General features: G+C 40.1%; 1 protein-coding gene and 1 long non-coding RNA gene across 2 annotated transcripts; both read left to right on the top strand.

Annotated features, from left to right (window-relative positions):
• Positions 1–283: 283 nt before the first annotated feature.
• LOC115434944 (uncharacterized) lies at positions 284–19,192 on the top strand. Its single transcript, XR_003937614.1, has 4 exons — positions 284–821; positions 8,436–8,494; positions 17,850–17,915; positions 18,004–19,192. It is a non-coding gene; the product is annotated as an uncharacterized LOC115434944 (long non-coding RNA).
• A 1,487-nt stretch (positions 19,193–20,679) lies between these two features.
• spaca6 (sperm acrosome associated 6) lies at positions 20,680–25,916 on the top strand. Its single transcript, XM_030158392.1, has 9 exons — positions 20,680–21,058; positions 21,193–21,279; positions 21,505–21,576; positions 21,818–21,841; positions 21,938–22,015; positions 22,554–22,657; positions 25,233–25,389; positions 25,525–25,699; positions 25,841–25,916. The coding sequence occupies exons 1-9, from the start codon at positions 20,830–20,832 to the stop codon at positions 25,914–25,916; spliced, it is 1,002 nt and encodes a 333-aa protein (XP_030014252.1). The 5' UTR covers positions 20,680–20,829.
• The last annotated feature ends 1,736 nt before the right edge of the window (positions 25,917–27,652 follow it).

Raw genomic sequence — 27,652 nt, 5'->3', positions numbered from 1 at the left:
ACGAACAGGGGGAAAACAGTGGTGGAAACGGCAGAATAATAGCCCCGCTGATGAGGCAGTTGTGAGCAGTGAGACTGTATAGGGATCATTTCACCGAAAAAGGGGGAAATTTAAAAAATGTGAACAGGAAAAAGCAGAAAAAATGTCTCCTCCCCTTTTCCTCTCCACGTATACTCCTCCTATTCCCTCCCTCCCACCTTCCTTTCTTTCAATCTCTGTCCCTCCCTCCCTCCCTCTCTCTTCTCGCTCCTTCATTCCTACCCTTGCTTGCATGCACACTTACATGCACACACACATGCATAGATACATATATACGCAAGCGGTGACTGATGCCTTCCCCTGTTCTCAGCTCCAGCTCTCTGCACCATTGAGACTTTTGTGTGTCCCCACGGTAACGTATGGAACCGGTTCTGCACAGCCTCAGCACATGCTATCCCAGCCACAAACTGAGCAGCAGCAGCAGCAGAAGCAGCAGAAGCAGCAGCAGAAGCAGCAGATCCTCTCCCTGCCTCTCACTTACTGCCTGTGACTTTATCTTCTGCTTTCTCCCCTTCTATACCCTCCTCGTCGTGTTGATTTCCTTCGTCCATAAGACCTTGTACACTTCAAAGTCCTGAGCATGAAAGGGTGAAGGAAGAGAAATTGTGTCTGGCAGTGAAGGGGATGAGGCAACAGCGGATAAAATGTGACGCGTGGAGAGGCTGGAGTGAAATAGAGATGCAAGCCTGCAAGTCAAGAGGGAAAGCTCTAACTCAAGAGTGAGGAGGAGAGGACAGAGAGGAGGAATCAAGTTGAAATCAGAAAAAGGAACACGGGAAAAGGTAAAACACACACACACACACACACATTGGTTGACTTTTACAGCATGAGCTTGAATTATCTGTGTTCTAGTTTTCCTCCTCCTTTGAGAGGAAAGCACTATGCACACAACTCATTTCTATCTTTTCTTGTTTTTACTGTCTATTCCTGTGTTCGACTGTGGTGTGGATTCTTCTGGTTTGTGTACCTAAAGTCATTTTCCTTCCTCCCACTCCCACTAGAACATTTTCCCTGCTTCCATTCTCCTTCCATAACCCATGCCTATTACCTCCTGTATTCTGCCGGACAAATTATATGTGTTTGCTGAAAAAGCACTTGCTCAGTGTTAGTTAACAGCTCAGGCTGGTTTGGGGCCCAGTTCTAAAGACGAAGGGGAAGGAAGGACAGAATCGGCCACTCACTTTTGAGCCATTATTGTGTTCAAACTCATGCGCTGTGTTTAAGCATGTTGTAAGTGAAAGAACATTTCTGACTTGGTTTAGTCTTTTTTTAGATTCAGCCGGTATGAAAGTGTTAAAAAAGATGACAGTAACTATTTGAATTATTCGGCCACCATCCTCCCTACTCTGGAATTGACACGTCCCACCCTCTACTTCCCCTTAGTGTTTGTTTGTGTTCTCAGTATGTGTCCCTGTTACACTGCACATGAACAAGCCTCTCATCTGTACGTCTCTCATTGTCCACTCACTCCACTATTACTGCTCTGACTATCTTCACGCTTCCTACCCGTTCAGCTCTCACTTCATCCTTCCTGTTCTGTTTGTTTGTAGCTTTGCCTCCATTATTTAATATCGACAAGTTAATGCCGTCCATTACATGTGCACTACAGGACCAGTCCTGTGTACTCATTACATTCACGCTCTTATCAAACATGTCACGGAGAAATGAGGTTTCAGTCTTCACACATTCAGAAAAGATACCTACGATGTCTCGCTGCCAGGGTGCGCCATTCGGTAGAGGGCAAAAACAGGGTTTCCCTGATCCCTGTGGAAGGATTTTGCACTTGATTGCTGTGTCTGATTTAAAGTGCAGATCACAGGTTTGTCCTGAACAGGTTGGTAATTGATGGCTGCTTGGTGCTCAGCAGGGTTTTAGAACCACTGGCAGAGAGGACGGGTAGACACAGGTATTCATTTAGAACATTTTGAACATTATGAATGTATCAGCAATTAGTCATAAAACAAAACAGTTTGTTATGACAGTGTCAATGTTAACTACAACACATGTTTAAGGCCTTGTTCACATGCAGTTTTTCCCAACCTCTGCACAAGGGCACACTGAAAATGTTTATTTTATGCCTTAAATATCAGTTACTTAGCTCCTACTTCTAAACTAAAACTCACAAAATCTTCTCATGAGTAATTAAGCTGCAAACAACTAAAATATGTAAATATTTGTCATGGATTTTAGATAATGTGCAAAAAAAAGCAAGTAGAGTAATTTAACAACCAGTACACATTTACACAAAGCAAAAAATAACTCACAACATATTGATTTCCATGTGTGAATTCACGGAGCTGAAGTGGAGGCAGCTTGATGTGACTTTATTCTGTGGTCACTATATTGCACTTATGTCTCCACAGCTTCCATCCAGTCCAGCTGTCTGTTCCCCTTGGCCCCAGTACATTTGACATGTTTTAGTGTCAAACCGAATGATTTTAGTGGACACCTGTTCAGTTTTGAGCTATAAAGACACAAAACCCATGTTTACACACAGTGTTTAGGCTCTTGTGTAGCATTATTTGTATTTTAACACTAGCCTCAATGTCATATTTAAAATTATAAATACATTTAAATGCTCCAATGAAGTAGATGCATGGTTTGTTGCACAACAGACTGAAATAACTTGAAATAACTGAAGCTCTTTAATTGATGTGAAAACAGCCCATCATACAGTAAATGTAAATACTGCCAGCTTTGACAGAAATAATGGACCGACTTATTGTACTGACAACAAATGTATCAGTTATTTAAAGCCTCTTCAACTTCAGGCCACCACTTACTGATCCCGGCACATCTAAACTTTAGAGTGCAGAGGAAGCCATTAATGTGTTTCACTTTATAAAACACAGCTCTGCCTTCGCTATCAATTATGTAGCTCTGGTGTGAAAGAGACGGAAAAAGGGCCACACACAACAGAGAGCGGGGTCCGGCGTGGAGAAAAAGCACAGCACCATGTGACCGCTGTGGATGTACTAACGCTCTCTCACGGTCTGAGTGAGAGCTATTCCCCCTGGACTCAGTGTTCCAGTTTCATCAGTGTTTGTCTGCTTCTCTAGGACATGGGGCTGAAATGGGGCTGGAGTTGAGAGAGAGAGAAAGAGAGAGAGAGAGAGAGAGAGAGAGAGAGAGAGAGAGAGAGAGAGAGAGGGAAAGAGCTCCATCTGGATACCCATAGGGCTTTATAAGCACAGCGCTGATAAGGTTTCTTTCTGTTGCACAGAACACAGCGTTTTTCCAGCTTAAATCTCTGACTGACTTTAAATTGTTGTGTTTTGCTGGAGGTGCTTGTCTTAATGCTGTTTCAGTGTGAGACCATTATTACAGGTGATTTGTCATTACTGCACTATACAAGCCAGGCTATTGTATATTTGGGGATTTTCCATTCCTGAGTTTGATTTTATACTCAAAAACTAACAGGTGAGATATCTGAAATAGAACTGAACAAGCAGATTAATCAGATGAACTAATATTTTAGCCCAAGAGTTTCATTTAAATGCAGATGTTCGTACTGGCAACTAATATGTGTGAACAGAAGATACTGCAATACCAAAGACTGCCAGCAGTATTTATATTTATGTATGTGTAAAAACGCAATACAAATTATAAAAATGTATTGTTGTCATAGTTTTAAAACTACTGACATTGTTTTGTGTGCTATAATTTCAACTTCAAGTACTGAAAAATGTCTGTTATACTTTGCATATTTTACAATAATGGTCATTTTATGAGATTTCTCAGATGATATTCCTACAGCCTCAGTAGTTAATTTTTTTTTTTTTTTTTTTTTAAGATCAAATTTAATTTCTATTTATATTAGAAAAGAAGCGCTTTAAGAACCAGCATTACAATTCATATTTTGCTGTTCTTCACCTTCTTGGATAGTCAGACAGTGTATATGAAGGTTACCTAAAGTGTGATAATTTGGGGGAATACACAGGAGTGCCGTTCAGTGATGTCCCTGAACAGAGTACCTGCACTGTGCTGGTGTAACAGTGTTTGTCTTTCCACTTCTTTCCACTGCAGTGTTACAATCTTTCCTGTAACACGGTTGATATCAATGAATAGTTTCCTCGCAGAGGGCCCTGGTGGTTGCCTTGTGCATTCAGATAAAGGCAGTGGTGGTGAGGTGGGGGTTAATATTTGCAGGCTGTAGGAATGTGTTTGGAGTCAGCAGTGAGAATTCCTCAGTTCTGCATTAGTAGGTCACAGCATTGCCTCTTACCTCGCCTATCTCCCTCTTTTCCCCTCTTCCCCCACGTCTGTCTTTTCTGTCTTCCTCTGCCTCTCCGTCTTGCATTTGATCTCCGTCTTTATCACCACGTTCCTACCCCTGTCTCGTTCTTGATGCACATCTTTTTCTCTATGTTCCTTCTCAAGTTTTGATCCTCGCCATCTCCTCTCTCCTCTCCGGCTCTTTAGATGTCTCACAGACATCTTAGGAGCCTCAGGAGTTGGGGGTTGGGTAAAAAGTGAGAGATAGTGGAACTGTGAGTGTGATAATTCTAGCACACTACTCTCCTCTGCTGGCCTCCTGTCCTCCCCAGTACTTCAGTCATGTATGATTTATGGAGCAGGTTCCTGAGGAAGAGGCTTTGTTGGTGTCATCACACTTTGTCTACCCATATCTGAACCTTCTGATTCCCAGGAGAGTTCAAGTTTTGGCTTTTTTACATTAAATAATTATAACCATTGGAAACCGCATATTGCAACAATTTTTTCAGATACATTTTTTATGGACTGTCATTTGCAGTGGACATCTATTTTTTTTTTTTTTTTTTTTTTTTTTTTTTACTAAAGTTGTGAGACTCTTGTCCCCTACTCTTGTCCCCTCTTGCTGACCATTCCACATTATCACAGTAGTAAGTTTCGTATCAGAATCAGAAAATGTCACACACTTGAATCATAGAGACAAAAAACTACCCACCTGAATCATGTTTGATCATTTGTGTGGACGTTCTTAATATTTTGAATATACTCGAGCACAAACGTCATTGATCATGTCATTGGTGAAGTCAATTAATAGGTAAAAATAGCTACTTCTCCATTTTGGGAATTTGCTATTTGTCTCCTTTCGTTGCACATTCACATATAATATTCAGATTAAAAGCATGAAATTTATTAATAATACAAGTGTCCCTGTTTTCACACATAATGGTTGTTGATTTTCCAGAAGTTTGTGTTTGTAAGTGTTTTATACTGTCGTTATATCTCCTCTGGCAGCATATTGATGGCATTCACAAGGCTCTCCATTATGCTTTGCTGTGATACACATGCTCTGCATTGGCGTCGAAGGTGTCAGCTACCCGCGTCACCCAATGACACCCTTGAGCGTGCCAGCTCTTTGGTGCCAGACAGAGATTCAGAGAGTATGAAGGAGAGGAAAAGAGGTGGGTAGTGTGAAGAATTAGAAGACGAAGACAGGAAAAGAGAGACGAAGGCGTAAAAACAGGGTGTTTTTTTTTGGTAGAAACAAACAGGTGAGATGGAGGTGAAAACGCGAAGGAGGAAAGATCGTTCTTGTTTATTTGTTGGTTGCAGTGAATAATTGGAGAATGAACCTTGACGTTCTACTCCAATAGTCTTTTGTCAAGGATGAAGTGGCTTAAGTGAAATAAAGTCCTTGAATGTTACATATCAGTACGTCGTAACCAACAGAAGTTTACCAGTCAAAGATTCAAGAGTCAGTCAAGGAAGTAAAACCTGCTACCGCCGGCTGTTCTTTGGTCATTGTGGGGTCGTCAGGGTCACATCTGTAAGATGAAAGCAGAGCCTGCGGTCAGTTACTTCCACAGAGGGATGGAAAGGTCAGGAAGTGGCCCCAGCACAAACACCAGGCTCATTGTTCAAGTTCAAGGTAACGCTGAATGGGGTTTTCATTCAGTTAGCTCGAGCCTGTGTCTTTTGACAAGTTTCTGTTTTTAAAAGCGTCATGATTGGACAAAAAAAAAAGAAAAAAGAAAAGAAAAAATAAACACTGCCGTTGGGAAAGTCTGAGGTTGATGTCATGCTGTTATAATTGTAAACTAATTATGCCAAATTTATTTATGTAATTAGGTTCCTATGTGTTGACTGGGTTGAGCAAAGCTGGCTGTTTAGTTTTAAATAATTAGTTGTGAAGTATCTTTTAGGCGATCTTATACAATATTACGTGTGTGTGTGTGTGTGTGTGTGTGCACGTAGCCTGCACTCAGGTGTGTGGACTCTCTGCCCTCTCAGACAATGAACAAGGTCAGAAACAGAGGGTCAGATGTCAGGGCAGTGTTTCCCCTCCTCCACCTCCAGCAGCCTCCTCCCTCCCTCTCTGTTGTGTCTGTTCATTCGTCAGCTCCTCATTAACTCCTCACAGGGGATTTCCTGTTCGCCCCTCTTGCCTCCCTGTTCCTGTTCAAAATGGAACGGCATATTAGCTCTTTTTACAGAGCATGAATATTTAAATCCTTCACGGTTATTGTGCTGAATATGCAAACCAACGGCCCGAAACTTCCTGATACTGAGGAAGGAGAACATACTGAGAGCACTGCTAACCTAGCAACAGCACCAAACCTTTGGGAAGTCTAGGGTTGTAATTGATGACTTTCTGCTCTCAGTGAGTACTGTACAACACACACACATACACGCATACAGGCGCATAATTCACAGTCTGACTCACTCCCTTTAACAGAAAGTCAATAACAATACAGGAATGATTAATCAGTCCCTCCGAGGCCCCTCCCTCTCTACTCACCACCTTCCACTCTCTCTTCTCAACCCCACTCACCCTCTCTGAGCTTAGTATTGATCTGAATGCATTTGCTTCCATTTATCCACTGCCCCCCTCCCCCATCACATATACACTGCCACTGCATCGAGCGGTCACAAAGAAGCTTTTATACAGGAGTGTCTCCAAAGTACACAAATAATACACACTTATATGTACATATACGTGCATTTGCATTAACAGAAAACACGCCATCTGATACTCTGATTGGTACTACACTTAAATGTCCTGCACGGGGGGGTTTGACTAGATTATTCAAGGGTGCAAATTAGTATGGTCCTTTTCATAGTGCAGGTGCAGTATGTGTGTGTATTTGTGTTAGCATGTTGTGCGCAGATTAGCCTAAACACAAGGCAGCATTCTTAAAGGTTTAACTGACAGCTCATTTGACCCCCCTTCTTTCCCCCCTACCATTCTAGTTGGTGGCACACAGGTTGCCATGACACCAGACTGTTTTGTCTGCCCTTTGACCTCTTTAAGGGGTGCTGTGGTCAATCAGGCATTACATGTGAGAGGCAAATAGAAGGGAGGAGAGGGAAGGGGAATGCATTTCCTCTGTAAAAGTGAGGTCCAAAAGGTTCCTCTATACATCCGCTTTGTACAGAGCAGAAGGTGGGGAGCCTCCGAGAGCCTCACAGTGAAACAAAGACACATGTGCACATATAGACATAGCAGCGCTCTGCAAGGGTAGATGAACTAGGCTGGAGCTCCCAGGGGGTGGAGAGTTATTATGCTCATTGTGCAGACGGCCAGCTAAAGCTGTTTGGCTGCTTCTTTTGAAGTTATATTTATCAAACCGGAGCAGGAGGCTTAGCACTCCAAGCTGGTGCATCGTTTTGTCCACACTGCAGAGAGCATGTGTGCAGCATGCATTAACGGTGATGCTTTTAGATCGAGAATGAAACACCCTCACATGTTTATCCAAACACATTTCAAACACAAATTCAAGACCGAATCATTTTATTTTAGACCGTTGCCACGTTTAATGTCCTTTTCAGGCATCAAACTGTGTCTCTAGTTTTTTGTCACACACTGTCATACTCAGTCATTTTCACACAAAAAACAACATGTGAGCACATTAAGCTTGATGCAGATCATTTTGGGGCAATTTTATAAATATTCAAACACTTATTAATGACGGCACTCAAGAGGCAAAGCAAGGCATTTAGGCGTTGAGTGTAGCTTTTTCAATGAGGCTAATTATAATGTGATTTTTCTCTGCTTTGTGAATAGTGTTTTGCTCCGTTAGACTCAGTATATCCAAATTATTACATGTTATTGTATGTGATTATAATTGATTGTGTAATTGCATCATTTTGACTGCAGCTGTTCTCCTACAGTTTATGCATTTAATATCATTTAAAATTTTAACCTTGGAAATAATTTGACTTCAGATATGAAATTTTTCCTCGATGAGTTATTTCAGAGCATAACGTAACAATAATTGTGTTTGTTCCAGCCAGTGGTGTTTTCCAGAGTAGCTTCTGTGTAAGGCGGTAGCTTTTCATGGTCTTGTTCAGTGGCACTTCAGCTGTTGCAGAGATTGAACCTGTGACCTCTTGGTTAAACAGTCTTTCCATTCACAAGGCCGGCGTTTCTCCCTGTAACCTCTGTGTGTGGTTTCTGTGTGTTTCAGTGAGCCTTGTCTTCCTGGTGCAGTCACCTGGTACACTAGCGCAAGGGAGCAATCTCAAGGTAAAAGTATTCCTAATTTAATTACACGTTTGCACAGTAATCACTTTTTACATGAATCAATGGCTCTTCCTCAATATATTGAAATGTTTACTTTGAAGAATTGGAAGAATTTAGTTAAAATAATCTAAAAGTAAAAATCTGCTTCACATTAAGTATCATATAAGACACATTGAGATGAACAATTCTTTATTTTGTCGAATTAATGAAGAAAAAATTTTTTTTCTTGCACATATTTTCCTTTTTCTTAATTTCTATCAGATATACTTCATCTCCGTGTTCACAAAAGTAGTGACAGATAATGTGTGAACATTTTTAATCTGGTTTTCTGTCATCTACACACACATGAATATTTCATCAGTCATTAAGCATCTAGTTTCCTTTTTCAAGAATCAAAAGTAAAGCCCTTTCCTTTATTTGACATTCTGTAGACCCTCTGCTGATTAATTCAATCCCACGAGCGCAACAAATTATTACAAAATCTTTAGATAGACTTTTAATCTGAAGTATGTTATTTTTACTCAGCTGAGGAGCCAAGAAATTATCTTACAGGTTTATGTAAAGAAACTGTGTTTGCCCATAAATTTAGCAACAAAACTTGCAGTTATGATGCCACTGAAATACTATTACTGCTCACATAACTCTGACATTAAAATCTGATTTGTTTAAAATGATGTTATATTGCAGAGCAAGGACTATTTTGATGTAAATGTGTAAGGTCATTGCTTCTGTGCTGCTTTATTTTCGTGCGTCATTATGATCTGTTGCATTTCAACCACACAAACAAACCTCCACAGCTTCATTTTTTAATATTTAATGTCTACTACAAATCAATTTATCCATCATGCATCTGATTGGAAAGTTTGACTACGTAAGGCCAGACGCACACCAGCCCAGTGCAAATTGACAGCTGTGCCATAGCAACAGTTTGGCTAGTTGCCAGGCTGTTAGGGTTGCCAGGCAAAAGGTTCCCATGGCAACATTCATTTTGCCATCTTGGTATATGAGGCTGGCGTCAACCAAAGCAGATTAGTGTCGGATAGAGCATTGCTCTCACCTGAGAAAAAAACGCATGCATATTTCAGAAGATTCAAATGTCACTGTTTTCCACTACGTACAAATTATTTGTAATGTAGCAAAAAAACATCAACATTTCTGTGATGTTCATTTATTAATTTTGAATGTGTTACTTCAATGCGAGGTACCAGTGGATGTGAATTATAGAAACTGGATACTGCAGCTTGAAAATGAACTGCTACTGTACATTCAGCCCTACAGGGAACAGTTGTAAACGCTGTTTTACAGCATTATTCGTTTCATCACTTACTTTGAACCGGGCCTGCTGACCAGTGAATTTGTGACATGCCTTTAAGAAATGTACCACAAAACTATGTGGCTGTATGTGGATGACAATCAAGTATGAAGGGTATGTTGAAGTTGAAGTGAGGTTGTCTCGTTTATGAATCACCCCAGACATTTTTCGTCGTGGAGTAGTCTTTCAGTACTTGGACATGCAGACAGGCCTGCTTAAGGGCGAAGTGAGCAAGAGAGAGAGAGAGAGAGAGAGAGAGAGAGAGAGGAGAGAGAGAGAGAGAGAGAGAGAGAGAGAGAGAGAGAGAGAGAGAGAGAGAGAGAGAGAGAGAGAGAGAGAGAGAGAGAGAGAGAGAGAGAGAGAGAGAGAGAGGAGAGAGAGAGAGGAGAGAGAGAGAGAGAGAGAGAGAGAGAGAGAGAGAGAGAGAGAGAGAGAGAGAAGGATAGCTGACACTGGCACAATTACACTGCATTTCTGCGTGATTTGACTGTGAAAATATTGCAGATGGGGGCTAAAAGTTGGGGCGGTTGTGAATATGAAAGGCTGGCCAGCATGTGTGGATCGAGGAAGGCAGGAGGGGGTATGAAGACAGAGGGTGGTTAAAAGGGTAAGAGGCGGGAAACGGGGACCCATGAGGGCTGAAGCAGAGAAAAGGTTGAGTGAGTGAAATGAGGGAGGGGAGAGGAGGGGAGAGGGAGGGGAGGGGTGCACTTTGGGACAGGAGAGTGAAAGGGACTGGAATAGGAGAGAGGGAGAGGCAGACAGAAGAGGATTAAACTTCTAAACCCACACCGAAAAAGAAAGAAGGAGGAGACAACCAGAAACAAATTTACCTGGCAACATTTTTACCGCCACACCAGCCTATCTGTGACTAGGGCAATGCTACCTGATTGGCTAAAGTGGTTTAGATCTGGTTTCCTGGTGTAGTCCTATTTCTCTGTGTCTCCATGTCGATATTTCATGGGGAGTGTTAATCCAGACAGAAGAGCCGCACAGTTCAACTCAAGGTCTGCAGAAAGATAGGTGGGGCAGCGCTCGGTCACTGATCTTTACTCATTTCATGTATTGTAATGTGTCTTTGTTGGAAGATGGATTCCTTAAATCCCACATGCCAAGCAACGTTTTCATGCAGAGAATGCAGAGCTCCCACATACTGCTCCCTTTTGTTAGCACTGCACACTCAGAAGACAGCCTAAATTTGTTTCATAAATTAAATATTTTATGTCAATGAAATTCCATTCTGTCTTTTATTTAGAGAGGGCACTGCATTCTTTAAATGACATTTAATTTTTAAGCGTAATACCTTTCCCCAGTTATGTTTGTACTTGGAGAAACCTAACACTCTCAGCCTGTAGCTGTTGGAATGTAGCACTGTGCCAATTGTGATAGCACAGAACAATTACCGCATCTACACCATAAAAAATATATGTTAAATCTCCTTATTTTTCTGTCTTTCTCTGTGACGTGTTGGAAATTCTGTTTTGACGGTGGAGCAGAAGTCACCTAGATTTAGATATCACAGCTGACAGCAGACTTGGTGATGATGACAGTGTTGTGGCAGATGGTATTTAACTCAGATGAAAACCTGTCAGCCTAAAGATATTAAGTGGCTGATGTGGATAACATGCTGCAGTGTTTAAATGCATGAAAGCAAAATCAAAAAACCAAGCCATATGTTGATGATGTGATGGACACGGTTGTAATTTTGGATTTTATACATAAGAGGGGAGGGGTTGAAATAGAAAATAGAAACTTATTGCAGATAAGTATTGCAGCTATTTTGATTGCACCTCCATTGCAGAGTCTGATGACATTGCAGGGCACAGAGAAAAGGAACAGCCTAGAAAAGCAGAGGCAGTTTGTGCAGTCAACAGTAGGGGGCATCAACTCCAAAGAAATGGATAAAAACACTATGAATGGACATAGGAAATGAAGCCTTTGTAGTACTCCAACCTGCACAAGAAGCTTGAATGTGTGGAAAAGGATTTTATAATTCTGTTTGTCAGTGTTGTCAGATTTCAGCTATATTGTTGTGTAGTCAGCACAACCTTTGGAGGATAATCATATCTGTGTCACAGGCTTTCCCAAAACACACTGACACCTGTAGCTGCAGATTTTCAGTTAAGCAGCCCCGTTGCAGCTCCTGGATACTTTGATCATTCATGTGGCATCGTAGCCATTGCAGCACTCAGCATGGGTGCGTCTCATACAACTCCCCAAATTCTTCCCAGTCTGACTTGGCTTCAGATTCAGCCTCCATTTCATGCTGTACACAAGTAACAAGTGTCTCTCCAGGCAAAAACCCATCATTCAACTTTCTTTTCACACCTACTGAATTACAGAGAAATCAAATGGATCTACTGTTACAACATGCACAGATGCATACACGCCACAGCTGAGCTCAAGGGAAAATAGAGATACTTTGTTTTGTCAGAGAATTAAGATTTCATTCGTTTAGATCCCTGATAAAAGAAAGAAACAGCATGAAATCACTTCTTAGCGCAACAAAGCACGCAGGGAAAAAAAAAAAAATCAAAGGGGTAGATTTCTTTTGAGAGTGTATGTCTCAATTTCAAAACTCACTAAATGATTTAGCGAGGAAGACATTACTGATTTATCAGAAAATATATGAGGCACGAGAGAGCTGGCTGGCTGGTAGACAGGTATACACAGACACCTACGCCCCGCTGGTGAAGATCTCTTCTGGAGAGCATCTCGGCAGTCTGTGCTCTGCAGTGTGAGGTAGTTGGTTGTATGGTTTCGCATAATAAACAGCACGGAGATAACTGTACAACCTTCTAGCTTTCCCTGCGGAGTCACTTCTTACCACATCTAAAGTACCCCCAGCAGAGAGGTAAGTATGTTGTTCATCTGTCAGAGGATCTCCTAGTGTTTAATGACATGACTCGTGCTTTTCAACTGCGTCACCTTTTATCCTCTCAAGGTCTAATCAGATTCTCTTCCCTTGGGCAAAGTCCTCACACAATCTTTCTAGCTTCCCATGAGGCTGTCATTTTGTGCACAATATTTGTATATCAACTGGACGTGTTTGTCAGGAGGAACACCTACAGTTTGACAGGTTTTTGTTTTCTTACCAGCAATCAGTTGTACTACTGCAAAAAAAAAAAAAAAAAAAAAAACTTTCCCAGAGTACACCTCCATTTTTATCCAGCATCCTACTTTGAGGTAATGATGAATAAAATATAGAGAAACATAACACAACATACAACATATCATACATACAAATTGCATGAGCTACATGCATAAAACATGGTCTTGTGATGGAAATCATTGCATCCCTGTGTGCGCTTGGCAGTAATTCATAAGAATCATGTGTGCGTAACAACAGGTAGTGTGGCTTTTTCACAGTGTGAGTTACAACTTCAGCCTCCCATTATGCTTCTACCTACATGTGCTGCATAGATGATGTCCATGTTCAACTGTTTCTTTCTGCTAGTTTCTTGCGATACAGCCATGCATGCCAACACACAATAATTTCACACATTTATCGTCCCACATCCTCCCTTGCTCATTTCCCTGCTTCCATCCCGTCAGTTTGTCAGACTGGTAGTAGAGACAGCAGCCATCTGCAGTGCGTTACAGCCGGCTCGCCTCCCCTCCTGGTAGAAGGGGAGTGGGGGAGGTGGGAGAGGGGGCATATATCAGAATTGTGCTGATTCGGCACTGTCAGTTGTAGCGTTCTATATCATCCCTGCACAACCCTGCTCTCCTGCCAGGACATAAGCTCAGCATCTGACAGTGGCGAGGTGTTTGGGGCAAGGATAATGTACATGGCAGCAGGTGCTATTTGCCCTAGAGATTGTTTGTAGCAGTATCCAGTATATGGTTCATTATGCATGTAACCGATCATATGCTTAAATTCTCATACATGAATGCACATTTACTGCATGTGAGCTTAAATATGAAACGCTTCTCCAGAAAATGGCATCATCTGCTCCATGCAGTACCACTTTGTGCAAACCCAAAAATCCCAACATTAACCTCCATTACTTCCTTTGCGTTCATACTTAAAATGACAAAAACAGGTGAGACTAGTGGGAGTGAAAAATGCCAAAAAATGACTATCTCCAGTCTCGTGGGATATAACAGCAAACTAGAGCATCCCGATCCTGAGACAGACAAGGCAGACACCATCCCAGACTGATGATGTCATCCCTGTGGTACACTCCCAGTGCTTTGTCTCTCAGTGGCACTGCAGAGTGCCGCCGCAGGCACACACACATACAAACACACCCAGACACACACGTACACACCTGTCTGTGACATTCTGCATTTGTCACTCTGGTCTGGACACTGCTCCACCCAGAGAGACTTGCTTTTTCCTTACTTTTACGGCCAAAATGGACACTGGCGTAGGGAGACGTCCTTCAGTGTAGCCTACAATTTCTGGAAAAATAATGAACCCTCCAACGCCTTAAACTGTGTTCACCTTTAATCAAAATCTATATGCAGTGAATGTTAAGGAATTCACCTCTCTGACATTAATGAGATGCATATATGACCCATACAAGTACATACTGCACTGGAATTCACATTCAGTGCAAGGGGATGGTGCATAACATGCAGAACACATATCACAGCAGATAGTGTAAACACATTCCCTGTGCTGTTTCTATGTAAATTCAGGTGGCACGGCATAACAGTTCAGATTGTGACTCTGGAGGGGGATATTAAGGGTCCCGTAGAGCTGTGAATGGGACTGAGTAGGATCAAAGCAAAAACAAATTCAGTATGTGTCTAGAATACCTGCTGCGAAAGTGACACTAGTAAAGGCAATGGAGGTACATCATGAATTTTCATAACATACTATGAATATAAATAGTGATGTTTTTATTCTAACCTACATTTCAGATATGTTGGATCCTTTTTTTTTTTTTTTTTAACATATTCACTAAACAGAGTTTCATCTGCAAGTCTTTTGAAATAAGGCGATAAGAGTTTGTCTTAACTGATGTCTTTATGGCTTGTTTTCAGAGGAAAGCTGTAGAAATTCTTACTGTCATTAGTGAAAAACATGGTTACTTTCCCCGGTGTTTTGCTCTAAAAAGCCTTGTGTTCTTTAGTAAGTCACAAAGCCGTCCATTAGGCAGGTATTCGACAGGGGTCAGTCATTCATCCTTTGGGCCTAAAGCAGAGTATTTCCCAGGTTAGTTCTGCCTGTATTCACTCAAAATATGTGACATATCTGTGATATTCTCTTTTGTACAACATGGTCAGAACACTTTAGGGCCATTAATGATATTTACACATCAAGTGTAATGTTTATGCTCCATCTCACAGAACAGACAGCCGATCAGTGGGTTTAAATTAGATTTAGTTTCATTTCTGAATTTCCCTCAGGGCCATGTGATTCTGTTATCCAGCAAACACGACTGTCCTCGCAGAGACTAGCACAAATATTAAAGTAAGAAGCAAAATCGCCTTTAGACATCTAAAGTGTCTGAGCAACTTGATTATAAATGAGCAAAAAAATATCATTGGACAAAAACAATTACATGGAAGTAAATATGCAAACATGTCGCAATGTCTTTGTTTGTGTATGCAACCGAAAGGGTGAGCGAGCAGGTTATATTTTGCAAAACAAATTGCCTCATTATTTCATTGTTTCCACACTGCAAATGATTTTGGCGTCTTCGCTTTAATTTGCTTGTACCAAACAGCCAATTAAATAGTGTCCACCTTTAATGTTAAGGTATGCTAATGTTGTATAATCAAGACACATTGTTGTAATTGGAAAAGCTGTCCACAATGAGTTTATTTACTGTGTTTGATGTCACTCCAGCTGAGATTTATAGTTCTGTGGGAGCAACGCCATAAATCCTGTAATCAATTTGATGACGGTATGATTGCTGTACACACAGGAGGAGGCAGTAATGTGAGGCTCTCAGGTTCATGAGACTCCTGGGCTTCATATTTTCTCTCTATTCTCATCCTATTAGAGATTCTGACCCTCCCCCTCCATCCCCACTTTCTGCTAGCCTCCCTGCCACCCTCCCCGTCGCCCTCCCCCTATCTCTCTCTCTCTCTCTCTCTCTCTTTCACACTCACACACAAATATAGAGACATGCACACACACACACACACACACACACACACACACTTCTCTAGACACATAGACACACATATAAACACACATGCATGCACTCGCTGCACTCTTATTCACTCTCTCTTTCCATTTCTCACACGTTCACACACATGCACGCAGCTCACAGACTGGTGTGTGTGTGTGTGTGTGTATGTATGTGTGTATGGGTAGGCTGGGTTACTGGGCTAGTAGAGACGAGAGGCTTGAAAAACGTGAGAAGAAAAAGAGGGAGATGGCAGGATGACGACTACAGAGTGTAAAAGAGGGAGAGAGAAAGGAGGAGAAAGAGACTTTGAGGTAGAATGAATGCACAGGCAAGCAAAGAGAAAAGACAGGAGAATCAGACCATGAAGGCAGCGCGGAGGGTAAATGAGTATGTGTGTGTATGTGTGTGTCGTCTGTGAGTGTTGGATAGCATGTGCACCGGGCGGTTGTGTAAGCATGTCAGTGTACAAGTAAGCAAGATTTTTCTCTCTTCTTCAGGTTTTTTTTTGTTTTTTGTTTTTTGTTTTTCTTGTTTGCAGTTCTGTGTGTTTTCTGATGCCAATCCTGTAGAGACTAAAAGGTGAGGAGCTGTATAGATGTTGGTGTTAGTCAGATAGGTAGGTAGAAAGCAGAATAATGGAATCAATACTATTGTCTGTAACCTACCTGCCGCTGGGTTCTCTGTCTGGCCCCAGCATAGACCATCAGAGAGAGAGAGAGAGAGAGAGAGAGAGAGAGAGAGAGAGAGAGAGAGAGAGAGAGAGAGAGAGAGAGAGAGAGATGGCTCAGTACAGAAGAAACACAGACTCCCACTGAATGGGAAAGAAAAGGAAAGAAAAGAAGAGGCTGACTGGGAGGTGATAATCTTTTTTTAATATTTTAACTCACAAGGTGTATGTGGATTAGAAATTGACAAATTCTGACAAATAATATTAATACGTTAATGATTATGCAAAGGCGGCGCACGCATTTTTATCTGAAACTTCTTCTTTGCATCCTGTCGTCTGACACCTGCACAGATAAAGCATGTCATGTTCTGCTGTACGTGCATGCATGTGTTAGAACTTTATTTATTTATAATGTGAAAATGAGAGATTCTGTCTGTGTTCGGATATCAAGAAACAGCTTTTCAGTTTTTTTGTGTCTTTGTTTCATATTTGATGTAAAGCTGCTTTAAAATTCTTGCTTGTCTTATTTGTTAATCCCTACCTTTTTTCATCAGGCGGGTACATATAAAAATTAGTGGTTGTCAAGGGGCTTAAATATTATGTGTATGACAGGCGCTGTTGGGCATAATTCACTTATGTTTGCTGTAAATATTGTGACTGTTCAATACAGAAATGGCTTTTTTTTCTGCTGTGTATTATTGTTTGGTTAAGCATGAATAATCCACAGCTTTGTTTTGCTGATAATGATCTGAGATTGTTTTTTTTTTTTTTTTTTTTTTTGACATAGATCACACATAGCAGCTAACGCAGACAAATAACATATCTGACAAACATCTCTTATCCCCTTTAGCTTTTCACACGTCTGCCACCTATGACATTAAAAAAGATGATTTGTATTTGTAAATGCTGAGGCCTGTAGTTCATAAAGTTAACATAGAGTTAACACTTATATGCAGTAATGCAGATTATGAGGTGCAGAGTGTGTCGCAGGTACGTTGCACCTTTATTCACATCCACACTCAGGTGTTTTACATGATAAATGTGATGGATGTGTCATAAAACATAAAAACGTCAATGACAATTTCTTTTTCACTGCCATTTTCAACCTTTTCTCATACTCAATTAAACAGTGGATGGATTGAGTTGTCATCTTTCTACACAATTCATTTCTTTTTCTTTATCTATCGAAATGCAGTACGTGAAGGTAATAATATCTCTGGATTCGTACAGTTTGATGATGTTAGAGTTTGACTGAGGCGAAAGTTCATGATTTCATTTCATTCACAGACAGACTCAAGTCCTTTGTCGCCTCCTTGTCCTGCTCTCCCCCATTCGCCCTCCTCGTCCTCACTGGTAAGTCACAACGTCATCTGTCTAGCTTTTATAGTACACTGTAAAATAATCAGAATTCAAGACAGTCAATGAAATGTTTCCTCCACAGGTTTCATTGGACTATAAATCCCTGCAAGTTAATCCAACTCTATTGTAATGGAATGAAGAGTCACTTCACAGCAATGATAAGGAAACTCTTTCTATGACACATTTAAGTGAAGTTTTAGGTTAGAATTCTGCTCTTTGTGTCTATAACATATTACCTTTTTAGCTCACTAAAATCCAAAAAGCTATTAGACACTATATTTTACTATTTGTAGCTCATTAAATCACAGTCAAAACATCCATGACATTTACCAACAGCTTTACAGTGACTGTTTCACCTAAATTAATTGTGTCTCCCCCGCAACTGCTGCATTGCCGAGATTATTTGTGCCAGTTCTGAAAAATGTTAGTTCGACTCCGAAAGCAGCTCTGTAAAAGATTAGCGTAGACGAAAATGTAGAAAAATATATAACAATTACGTCGCTTTCTTTGTCTTAACTGAACTGACCAGTTCTGTTTCTGATCTGCAGTGAAAGGAAGTGACCGGTCGGTGCCGCAGAATCCAAAATGTCAGATGAGGTTATGTCTTTGTGTCAGTGCAGTGACGATACGCTTCTGTCTTTTTGATACGTTTCTGTAATTGCTTGTACTTCCCTGTGTTTTTTTAATTTCACAGTATGCCCCTCTGTCCCTGAGACCCTTAACCTGTGAGGTCAAAGCAGGTCACAGGTGAGGTCCTCGGGAACAGGGCTGCATTCAGTTTCAACGACGCAAAACAGTGGAAAACTCAACTCCATCCGTCCACTAACATACAGACTATATACATATATATATATAAATATCTGTGTGTTAGTGGATGGATGTTCACACTTTCACATCAGCTTCAAACACATCAAAACTCACAGACGCTTTATTGTCACTTTTCTTCTGGCTCTGATGCGTCTTCGTACCTATTTCTGTCTCTATTACGACGACTGCTTCAAGTGTGTTTCTTCGTCATGTCACGATCAAGGCTTGTCAGGCTGGACAAGAAGAAAACAAGCATCTTCTTACAGCTCCAAACACTTCTCAGGGGGCTAACCCTATTGGCTGGCTTTGTGTTTTAACCCTCAACGGGGGCCGATTGGAAGACAGCCGAGGGTTGTGACCCCGTCATATGTGTCGCCTTCAAAGATCTGCTGGAGATGCTGCAACATCATGTACATTTTTATATACTTTGTTGTGAATTCACTGCTTTGTGTCATTATTATCAATAAAAATACAGCAAAAAAATAACTGATGGAAAAATTGTCTTTGCTTCTGTGTATCTGTTCTTTCTTATCTTTCTTGCATTCGTGTCCTTTCCTTGTCGTAATTCTTTAAATGCAATTTTATCTTTAATTCACAATTTTATTTCTAATTACTGTTCTCTTTTCTTTACAACCGTTTGATATATATTTCAGGCTGTAATAAACTCTGACTTGACTTGCCTTATATCTCCCACCCTCTCAAAAAAAAAAAAAAAAATACCCCACAGGTGAATTAAATTAAATTTGCTATCTGCCACCTCTCCTCCACATCATTCTCTTTTACACTCTACCTGAATGGCCTCATTTTAACATAAAGCACCTATTGAATGTAAAATGGATTTTACATTCCTTTTGACAATGACTCCTGTTTCTTTTTATATTGAGCACAAAATAGTGTACCATCTTCCACATGAAAAAAAACCCTTTCGACTGTGTTTTTTTTATTTTTTATTTTTTTATTTTTTATTATTTTTACCACTTGACATTTTATCAAGTTGTGAATGAACAAATTTTACATCCTTGTAAATGCTGTGGTCACGCATGAAAAGATTTTATCAAAGTGTCCTTGTTGCCACACACATGCACAAGCACACACACACAAGCAGGCACAATTAAATGTGCACATATTTGGGATTTTCCATGTCTGACTAGCTATCTGACTTTGTCAGTCCTGGAGCGGACTCTTGCCTAATATTGATTGGCTTGTCTGTGTGGAGACAGATGAATGCATTAGTACCCAGCTCACCCTGCCACTGGAAATATATTAAGTTCATGTATTAGGCACCCTGTCTGGTTGCCATGGAGATGCACCGGGAGTGAGGGACCAGGGAGGGGGTGATTGTGGGGTGTTGGAGGAGGATGGGAAACGAGTGGGGGATACAGGATGTGATGAGGCAGTCGACTTGATTTGTAGTCTCACTCCCTCTTCCTTGTTCTCTGCCTCTGTCTGTCACTTGTGTCCTTTCTTACCTCATGCACCGCTCTGTCATCGTTTTCATCCTCACTTGTGTTCCCTATTTCATGTCTCTTTCCCCGACATTCTTTTGTGGCTACTTTTCTAATTTCTCTGAAGTCCACGAGGATGAATGTTCACTTTCTTTTCCTCACTGCTCTCCATTTTATTATTGGTTTTGTTGTCCCTTTTGTTCCTCGGTTTCTATTTGGCTTTCATTCCCTGTCTCACCAGCTCCACGCCACCAGTTAGATTCTATTCTCTCTATATATTTCTCCTGGGTTTTCTTGCCGACACGCTTCCCACTTCATCCCTCTACGTACATAAGCATTTAACTCCCTCTTCATCTGCCCCTCTCCCCCTCACCGCCTCCCTCCTTGGCTCGCTCCATCTCTGTGCTCTGCAGTAAAACTGGTGCATTGAGGCAGCAGGAAATGGGGACTAAAGACAATAGAATGGAGGGAAGTGAAGAGGGGAGTCTGTGAGGCTCTCCCCTCAAACCCAAGCATGCTGAGAAAAGCATATATTGAAAACTACACTGTTTATCTCATGTGGGACATTCACACCCTCATGAATTTCATATGTAAATACGGAACTCTGTCACTAGGAGATTTTGAATATATACAACTTATACAGAAACCTGAGGTTGATGTTTTTACTGAAAATGTGGGCTTCTGCTTTGTGGATGGTGTGTATTAGCTTGCTGTTCAGCACCTCTCTAAGCTGCTTTCAGTGCTTTGTTGCTGTGGAAGACAGCCTTCGCCTCTGTTGGGGCCACATTTTGACTGAATACAACATTAGAAACGTTGATTCCTGCTTCGTGAAACTGGACAGTATCTTCAACAACAACGACAGAGTAATCAAGGCTGGCAGAGTAGGTGGGTACAGATTGTCCTTTTTTTCCTCATTTTAGGCTCATTAGGCTTCTAAACACTGAAATTTGTTAATAAGTTCCCATCAGGTGGCTGAATTTACATATGTAAAGAGTGTGGAAATTGTCTGTGTTCTCCAGGGAAAGGCTATGACATTCAGCTGAAGGAAATTCTGGATTCAGAGATCCTGCCCATGGTAAAGGAGTTCGACCAAAAACTTAATTATGGTAGCTAAACACTTGGCCTAACACACATAACTGTCCAATAAATGAGCCTTTAGAGTGTCAGAATTGGAGGGGAGTTAGAAATGAGAGACTCCAAAATGATGCCCTAAAGCACACAATTCAGCAGGATATGTTGAGCCAAATATTTCTGTCTTCTTCTTCTTCTTCCTCCTCCTCCTCCTCCACCTCCTCGTCTTCCTCTTCCCCCTCCTCCTTTCCATCCATCAGACACAGTGTATGAGGAAAGGTTGCAGACAGCGGCAGACAATTTCATTGCAGCTGCTTCCAAACTGCCTAGAGGTGAGATGTGGTCCCTTCTCCTTTCCTTCATCTTTTCATCTATAGTAGGGCTATATTAGGTCATTACAGCTCCCTCTGATCTCTGTACTCTCACTCTAGTTATGTTATTACAGCCTTTCAAATACTGTCAAGAATAAAGGAAGCAGTCAGGCTGAACTTGCTCATACTGACTCTGATGCTCACACGAAACCAATCTGATCAAAACAAAATTTGATAATCTACGTTAACTGTCTTTTCACAGTCTCTGGATGTGTCCCTCCATGCGGTTAGTGCCATTATTACTCTTCATAATTCATGCTGCCACAAAAACTCTCAATATTAAGAATAAGATGTCTGAAACCATGTCCCATGAATCCATCAGGCTTTCAGAGTGCAGGTGCTGAATACAACTGTATTACCTGCCAGTACGACTCCTGTGAATTCCCTCTCGACTGTCCAGGTGAGCACTAATCATGTGTCTAACATATCGCCGGTACTGTTACATCACAGTATTCAAGTGGAAACCGGGTGCACTAATCCAGACTTGACGTATCCTTACGTAACTATATTTTTACCTTCATAAGCATCCATCCTTGATCCTTGAAATGCTCCGCTTTTGATCCTTGAAATGCTCTTAGCAAAAGTCTGGATTGGAAAAAAAAGACGAGGCAAGGTTTTATTTCCACACATAATATCTTTTGCACAGAACCCCCAAGGTACTCTTTAAGTCCTTGGCTTCTTTATGCAAGGTGACAGTTGACTCCCACACACGATGGTATTTGTATCAACCCTGTGCAGCATAGACACTGTTTAGCATATCATCACTTTTACTCCACTCCTCTGAGACTGAGCTTAAGTATTATCATTAAGGAAGGCTCAGACTGCAAGAGCTGCCCCCCTGTGAATGTTATCTATGTGTGTGTGTGTGTGTGTGTGTGTGTGTGTGTATTAATGTATGTGTGCGTGTGTGCATGTGGGTGGCTATATGTTTGTTCCAGTTGAAGAAATTAAAGTAATGGAGAACAGCAGGACCCGCATGTGGTGCAATGTGCCATTTGACTTGCCTAATGATATCGAGATCATCTGGAGGTTTGCAGAGGAGGTATGTTTGATGTATAGTCGACCATTCAGGGTCACTGGCACAAAGGAATCCTTTGACTTTTTAGAAATATGCTTATTCACTTTCTAGCCAAGCGGTAGATGAAAAGATGAAAAGAACAATACCTTTCTAATGAAATTTCAAAGAGGGGAGCATAAAGACCGGAAAAAGGGGGAAATAGCCAGCCTGGTTCTACTCAAAGGTGAGAAACCAGGCTGAGGAGAATTCACTAATCATCATGACAGTGTTACTTTTAAAGTTGCTATATGTAATGTTTCGACTTTAAAATATTTTTTGAACAAATGACCTGAAACACATCATTATGGTATTTAGAATGAAGGGCTGTGTTATTATGTCAAAGATGTCAGTGTTTTGTGTTGCAGCAATAAGAGTGAGCTTCTTATTTACAGCTATAGGTCGGTACGCCAATGCACTGAAATCTAACCTCAGGCTGAGTTAAAGATTTGAGCTGGTAAAAACAACTTTCACAGTAAAAAAAAAAAAGTAGTTTAAAAAAGAAGTACTGTTGTTGTTTTCACCACTGGAATTTGATGCTGAAATTAGAGCATTTAATCTACACGGGTGAGTTTGATTATGAAACTTATGAGGAATAAAGTTATTATGGGATGTTATTATCTTTGCTAAACTGGCCATTCATGATTCAGAATAAACTGTAACAGTTCTGACCTTATTTAGACAGATAGATAGATAGATAGATAGATAGATAGATAGATAGATAGATAGATAGATAGATAGATAGATAGATAGATAGATAGATAGATAGATAGATAGATAGATAGATAGATAGATAGATAGATAGATAGATAGATAGATAGATAGATAGAAGTGTGTCATTCCAGGACACATGCAAAATAACAGTGCGCTTAAAATTTTGTCTGGAATATCAGTACTACATATATAACACCTTTTAAGGCTCCACATGCAAAGATAATATGGATTTAAAAAACGTACATGTATTACTCTTTTTTTTTCTAATGTGAACCTTAATGAAAAATGAGCACATTCCCCAGAGGTATTAGTTCCATAAATGCCTGTACACTGGTCTCTTAGAGAAGTGATCAAGAGATTATAAAAGTTACATTACTCTAATAATCTAACCTATTACATTTAATGAGGAATCTTCCCCACATTTAATAACATGATACAGTTATAGGTAAATTTTAATGCCTTTGGATAGAAACATATTAGCTTTTTCCCCCTTTTCCCCCAGTCTTTAAGCTAACTGTCTCCATTATTCTACTATTCCATTTGTTATGTAAATATGTATGTATGAAAGCGGGTTCAGAAAATGAATGAATGAATGAATGTAAATATGTATATACTTCTTACAGAGTTTTATTACTATTATCTTTTATTGTTTGCATGCACATTTTCATGCAATTTCTCCTGTTGCTGCCTTAACCCTCAGACGCACAAGTGTCTGGAGCCTCCACTCTTTCATAAATGAATCAAAAATGACCCATATTGGGTTAGCTTGAGGTAGTAATACAAAAACTAAAATGTCATAAAATCTATAAAGGATAACTTAAACCAGGGGTGTCAAACACGCAAAAGTGTTGAACTAGTTTTAGTTCAGGTTCCACATACAGATCATTGTGATCTCAAGGAAAATAATAACATAATAACCTATAAATAATGACACCAAATTTCTTCTATCATGTTATGCCGATGAATAATGACAACTTCAAAATTTCTCCTTATTACAGTGCAGAAAATAATATTTAAAAAAAACATTAAATTATGAAAATCTTTACATGAACAAATTATCCTTTAACAAAAAAATGTGAATAACCTGAAACGTCTTAAGAAAATTAAGTGCAATTTTAACTATATTCTGTCTGTTACTAAGTGTTTTGTGCCTTTGTAGAACTGATCCATAATGCACATGTATAAGCTGAGGCATAATATTGTTAAAATTGCACTTAATTTTCTTAAGACATTTCAGTTTTTTCAGGTAATTCACATCTTTTTTGTTTGGATAGTTTGTAAATGTAAATATTTTCATAATTTAATGTTTTTGCTTTTTTTAAATTTGGTTTCTTTTGCACTAAAACAAAGAGGAAAAATAGGAGTTGTCATTATTTATAAGTTATTATGCAATTTTATTTATTTATTTTTTGTCCAGCCCATTTGAGGTTAAATTGGCCTGAATGTGGCCCCTGAACAACAATGAGTTTGACACCCCTGACTTAAACATTTAAATGATATGATGTCAATTACGTGTTTTTTAAGGAATACCTGAAATATGAAATATAACAACTTAAAGATATTGCAAAAAAAAACAACAACCTAACCGGATCATTTTTGACAAACTTATGCACCTAACGGTTAATTTCCTCATTGTGGGATCAATAAAGTCTCATCTTATTAGGTTTATATTCATGTATTGAACTGAAAAATATAAAACCCTGACATTTTCATCACAGTATCTGCAATAAAATAAACCTCCCCAAATTCTCCAACTATTACTTTAACACGGCGTACCTTTCAGTGTGTTCCTGCGTCTTTGAAGAGTAAATGATGTGCAGTTTGAGAACATCTTCCTGTTCTTGGACAGGTGAACACTCAGCAGGTAGATCAGTTTAAGGACATGACTGCTGGGGTGGACAGCCTATACTCTATCCCTTCAGCCAGCTTGCAGCATCAAGGCACCTACCAGTGTGAGATCTACTCAGACCAGCGCTCCATTGTCAGACTGTACTACTATCTAACAGGTACCCAGATAAAATGAACTGCTGTCCATGTTTAATTCATACATGTTTAATTTTGACATCTATTTCTTGACTTTATATGCTTCAGCTCCAATTCTCCCCCCCATCGTATTTCTACTCTCCCTCTCTTTCTCTAAGTGACCCCCCAGGTTGAGGCAGGCCACACAGAGCTGCAGGAGATATTCGACCTGTCTCTTCTCCCAGGAGGGTCATTACTCCCTGCGCCTCCCCCCTCCCTTCACCTCCCCCCTCCACCACAGCTTCTCATCGCCTGTTTAACTGCCTTGCTGCTGCTGCTCTTCTTTTCCCTGGGGTGAAACAAAGCTATTATGTACACAAAATAAGATAGAAACGGCAAAGGAACTTGCACATCAACAGTGTTGGACTGCAGATCCCCTATAGAGGATATATGCATAATGTGATGCGATGCTCTTTTATTCTTTGACTTTCACAGGACTTTATACTGGTCGTCAATACTGAAGGAAAGAGACGATGCTGAATCAGCAGGGGTTGAAGATTTAAGGCCCTGAGAGTCAGGAAGACACATGTAGTGCAATAAAGCCACTTCTTGTCATCAATTTCCTGTTCCATGTAGTGTTACGTCATAGCTGTGTTTCCCCACTTTCACCACTAGAGGGTAGGATACACATCTGTATGGAAATTCCACTGAAGTACTGTACTTACTTACATATTTCAGATATTTATTATATTTGATTTTAGTATCTTCTGCAGCTCTGTCTGGACTGCCATAGCACTTATATCTGCTTATATTATACCCACTGTACTCAGTGTGGATATTGTTAACCCATAGAGACCCAAACATCCACCACCGACCAAAAGCATCTACTGATCTGAACTGTTTAATACCTGCTGATCCACTAATCCTATCAATACATGTAAATAACTGGTGGAAAATACAGTTCGTCATCTTTTCATGGACATCAGATATGAGCCATTTGGACATTCAGAGGCTCCGTAGTGAACGTGGAAACACCGTCATCTTCTACAACACTGATCCACCAGTAAAACTCATGGAGTTGGATCAATGACAGTGGATGGAATTGCTTGGTTTATGTTCAGTTAATGATAGATTTTACTGAAAACGTCACTTTTTATCTGTTTTTGATATAATAACCCTCACCTTTAATCTGAGCTTTTATGAACATCTACATGATGAGTGAATTAAATATCGTCAGCTTCCCGATAAAACCTGCTAAGTGACATTTTTGCTTGGGAATAAAAACCTGCTATCTCCCCTATTATAGCTTCAAATTTCAGTCTCCTGTGAAAGTTGTTTACATTCCATCATAAGTACCAACATTAAAGAAACAGATATTTTTTGTCATATTTCACAGTTTCCTGTTATATAAACAGTTTTTTGTTTCTCCTGTAAAATTTGCCAAAAGTCACATAGCAGGTTTTATTAGGAAGCCGACGATATAGGAAAATACATGATTTATACTGATAAAATGAAAAATGCAGGGGGTAATTTTATAATAAATGGTGATAAATCACTTAAGACAGGTTAAATATAGAGAAAATTTCACTTGGGAACTGACACAAAAGTAGCAGGGGGTCTGTACTTCTTGCATTTGCAGCTGTTGCGCTTCTGGTTAGATGTTAAATTGCATTTGGTTGCCATGTACTTACACATGTGTGATGACAATAAATTTCATCTAAATCTGATCTGAATCTGAGACTATATTTGTTTCGTTTAACTTTTATTGAACCAGGTAAGTGACTTGAAAACTGATCCTCATTTTCAGTAACGACCTGGACAAATAGAGACGAACAACCAATCATTCTCACATTCACACCTACTTATTTCATATTTATTATTCTATACCTGTTTAATTTAGATTAACCAATTAACCTTCTATTTCACCTTATGCAGCACTGCTACTCCAGTGCATCAAATATTGTTTGTTTTTCTCCACTTTTTTCTTTTCCACTTCTTCCTTCTGATTGTTTGTGATAATGTTCCTTCATGTTCCTTTTCTTAAACTTAACATAAACTCTTTGAAAACCCACTTTCGGTTCACAGGAAAATGCATAGAATGTCTGTTTTTCTGAACTCATGAAAACTTAGAATTTAGAGATATGTGCAGGACAGTGACACCACAAACATACTTTGACCTTACAGAATATGCTGATTATTCCGCCCACAGAAATATACAGGCATCCGAAAACAACATTTACAATAAGAAATCACTGTTGGGAGCCATTTTGCTGCTACTTTTCTCATTTTTTAAAAGTTTTTGAATAC

This window comes from Sphaeramia orbicularis, chromosome 16 (genome assembly GCF_902148855.1).
Source record: "Sphaeramia orbicularis chromosome 16, fSphaOr1.1, whole genome shotgun sequence".
NCBI lineage: Eukaryota > Metazoa > Chordata > Actinopteri > Kurtiformes > Apogonidae > Sphaeramia > Sphaeramia orbicularis.
Note: the sequence above shows the minus strand (reverse complement) of the source record. Positions and strands in the feature narration are given on the sequence as shown.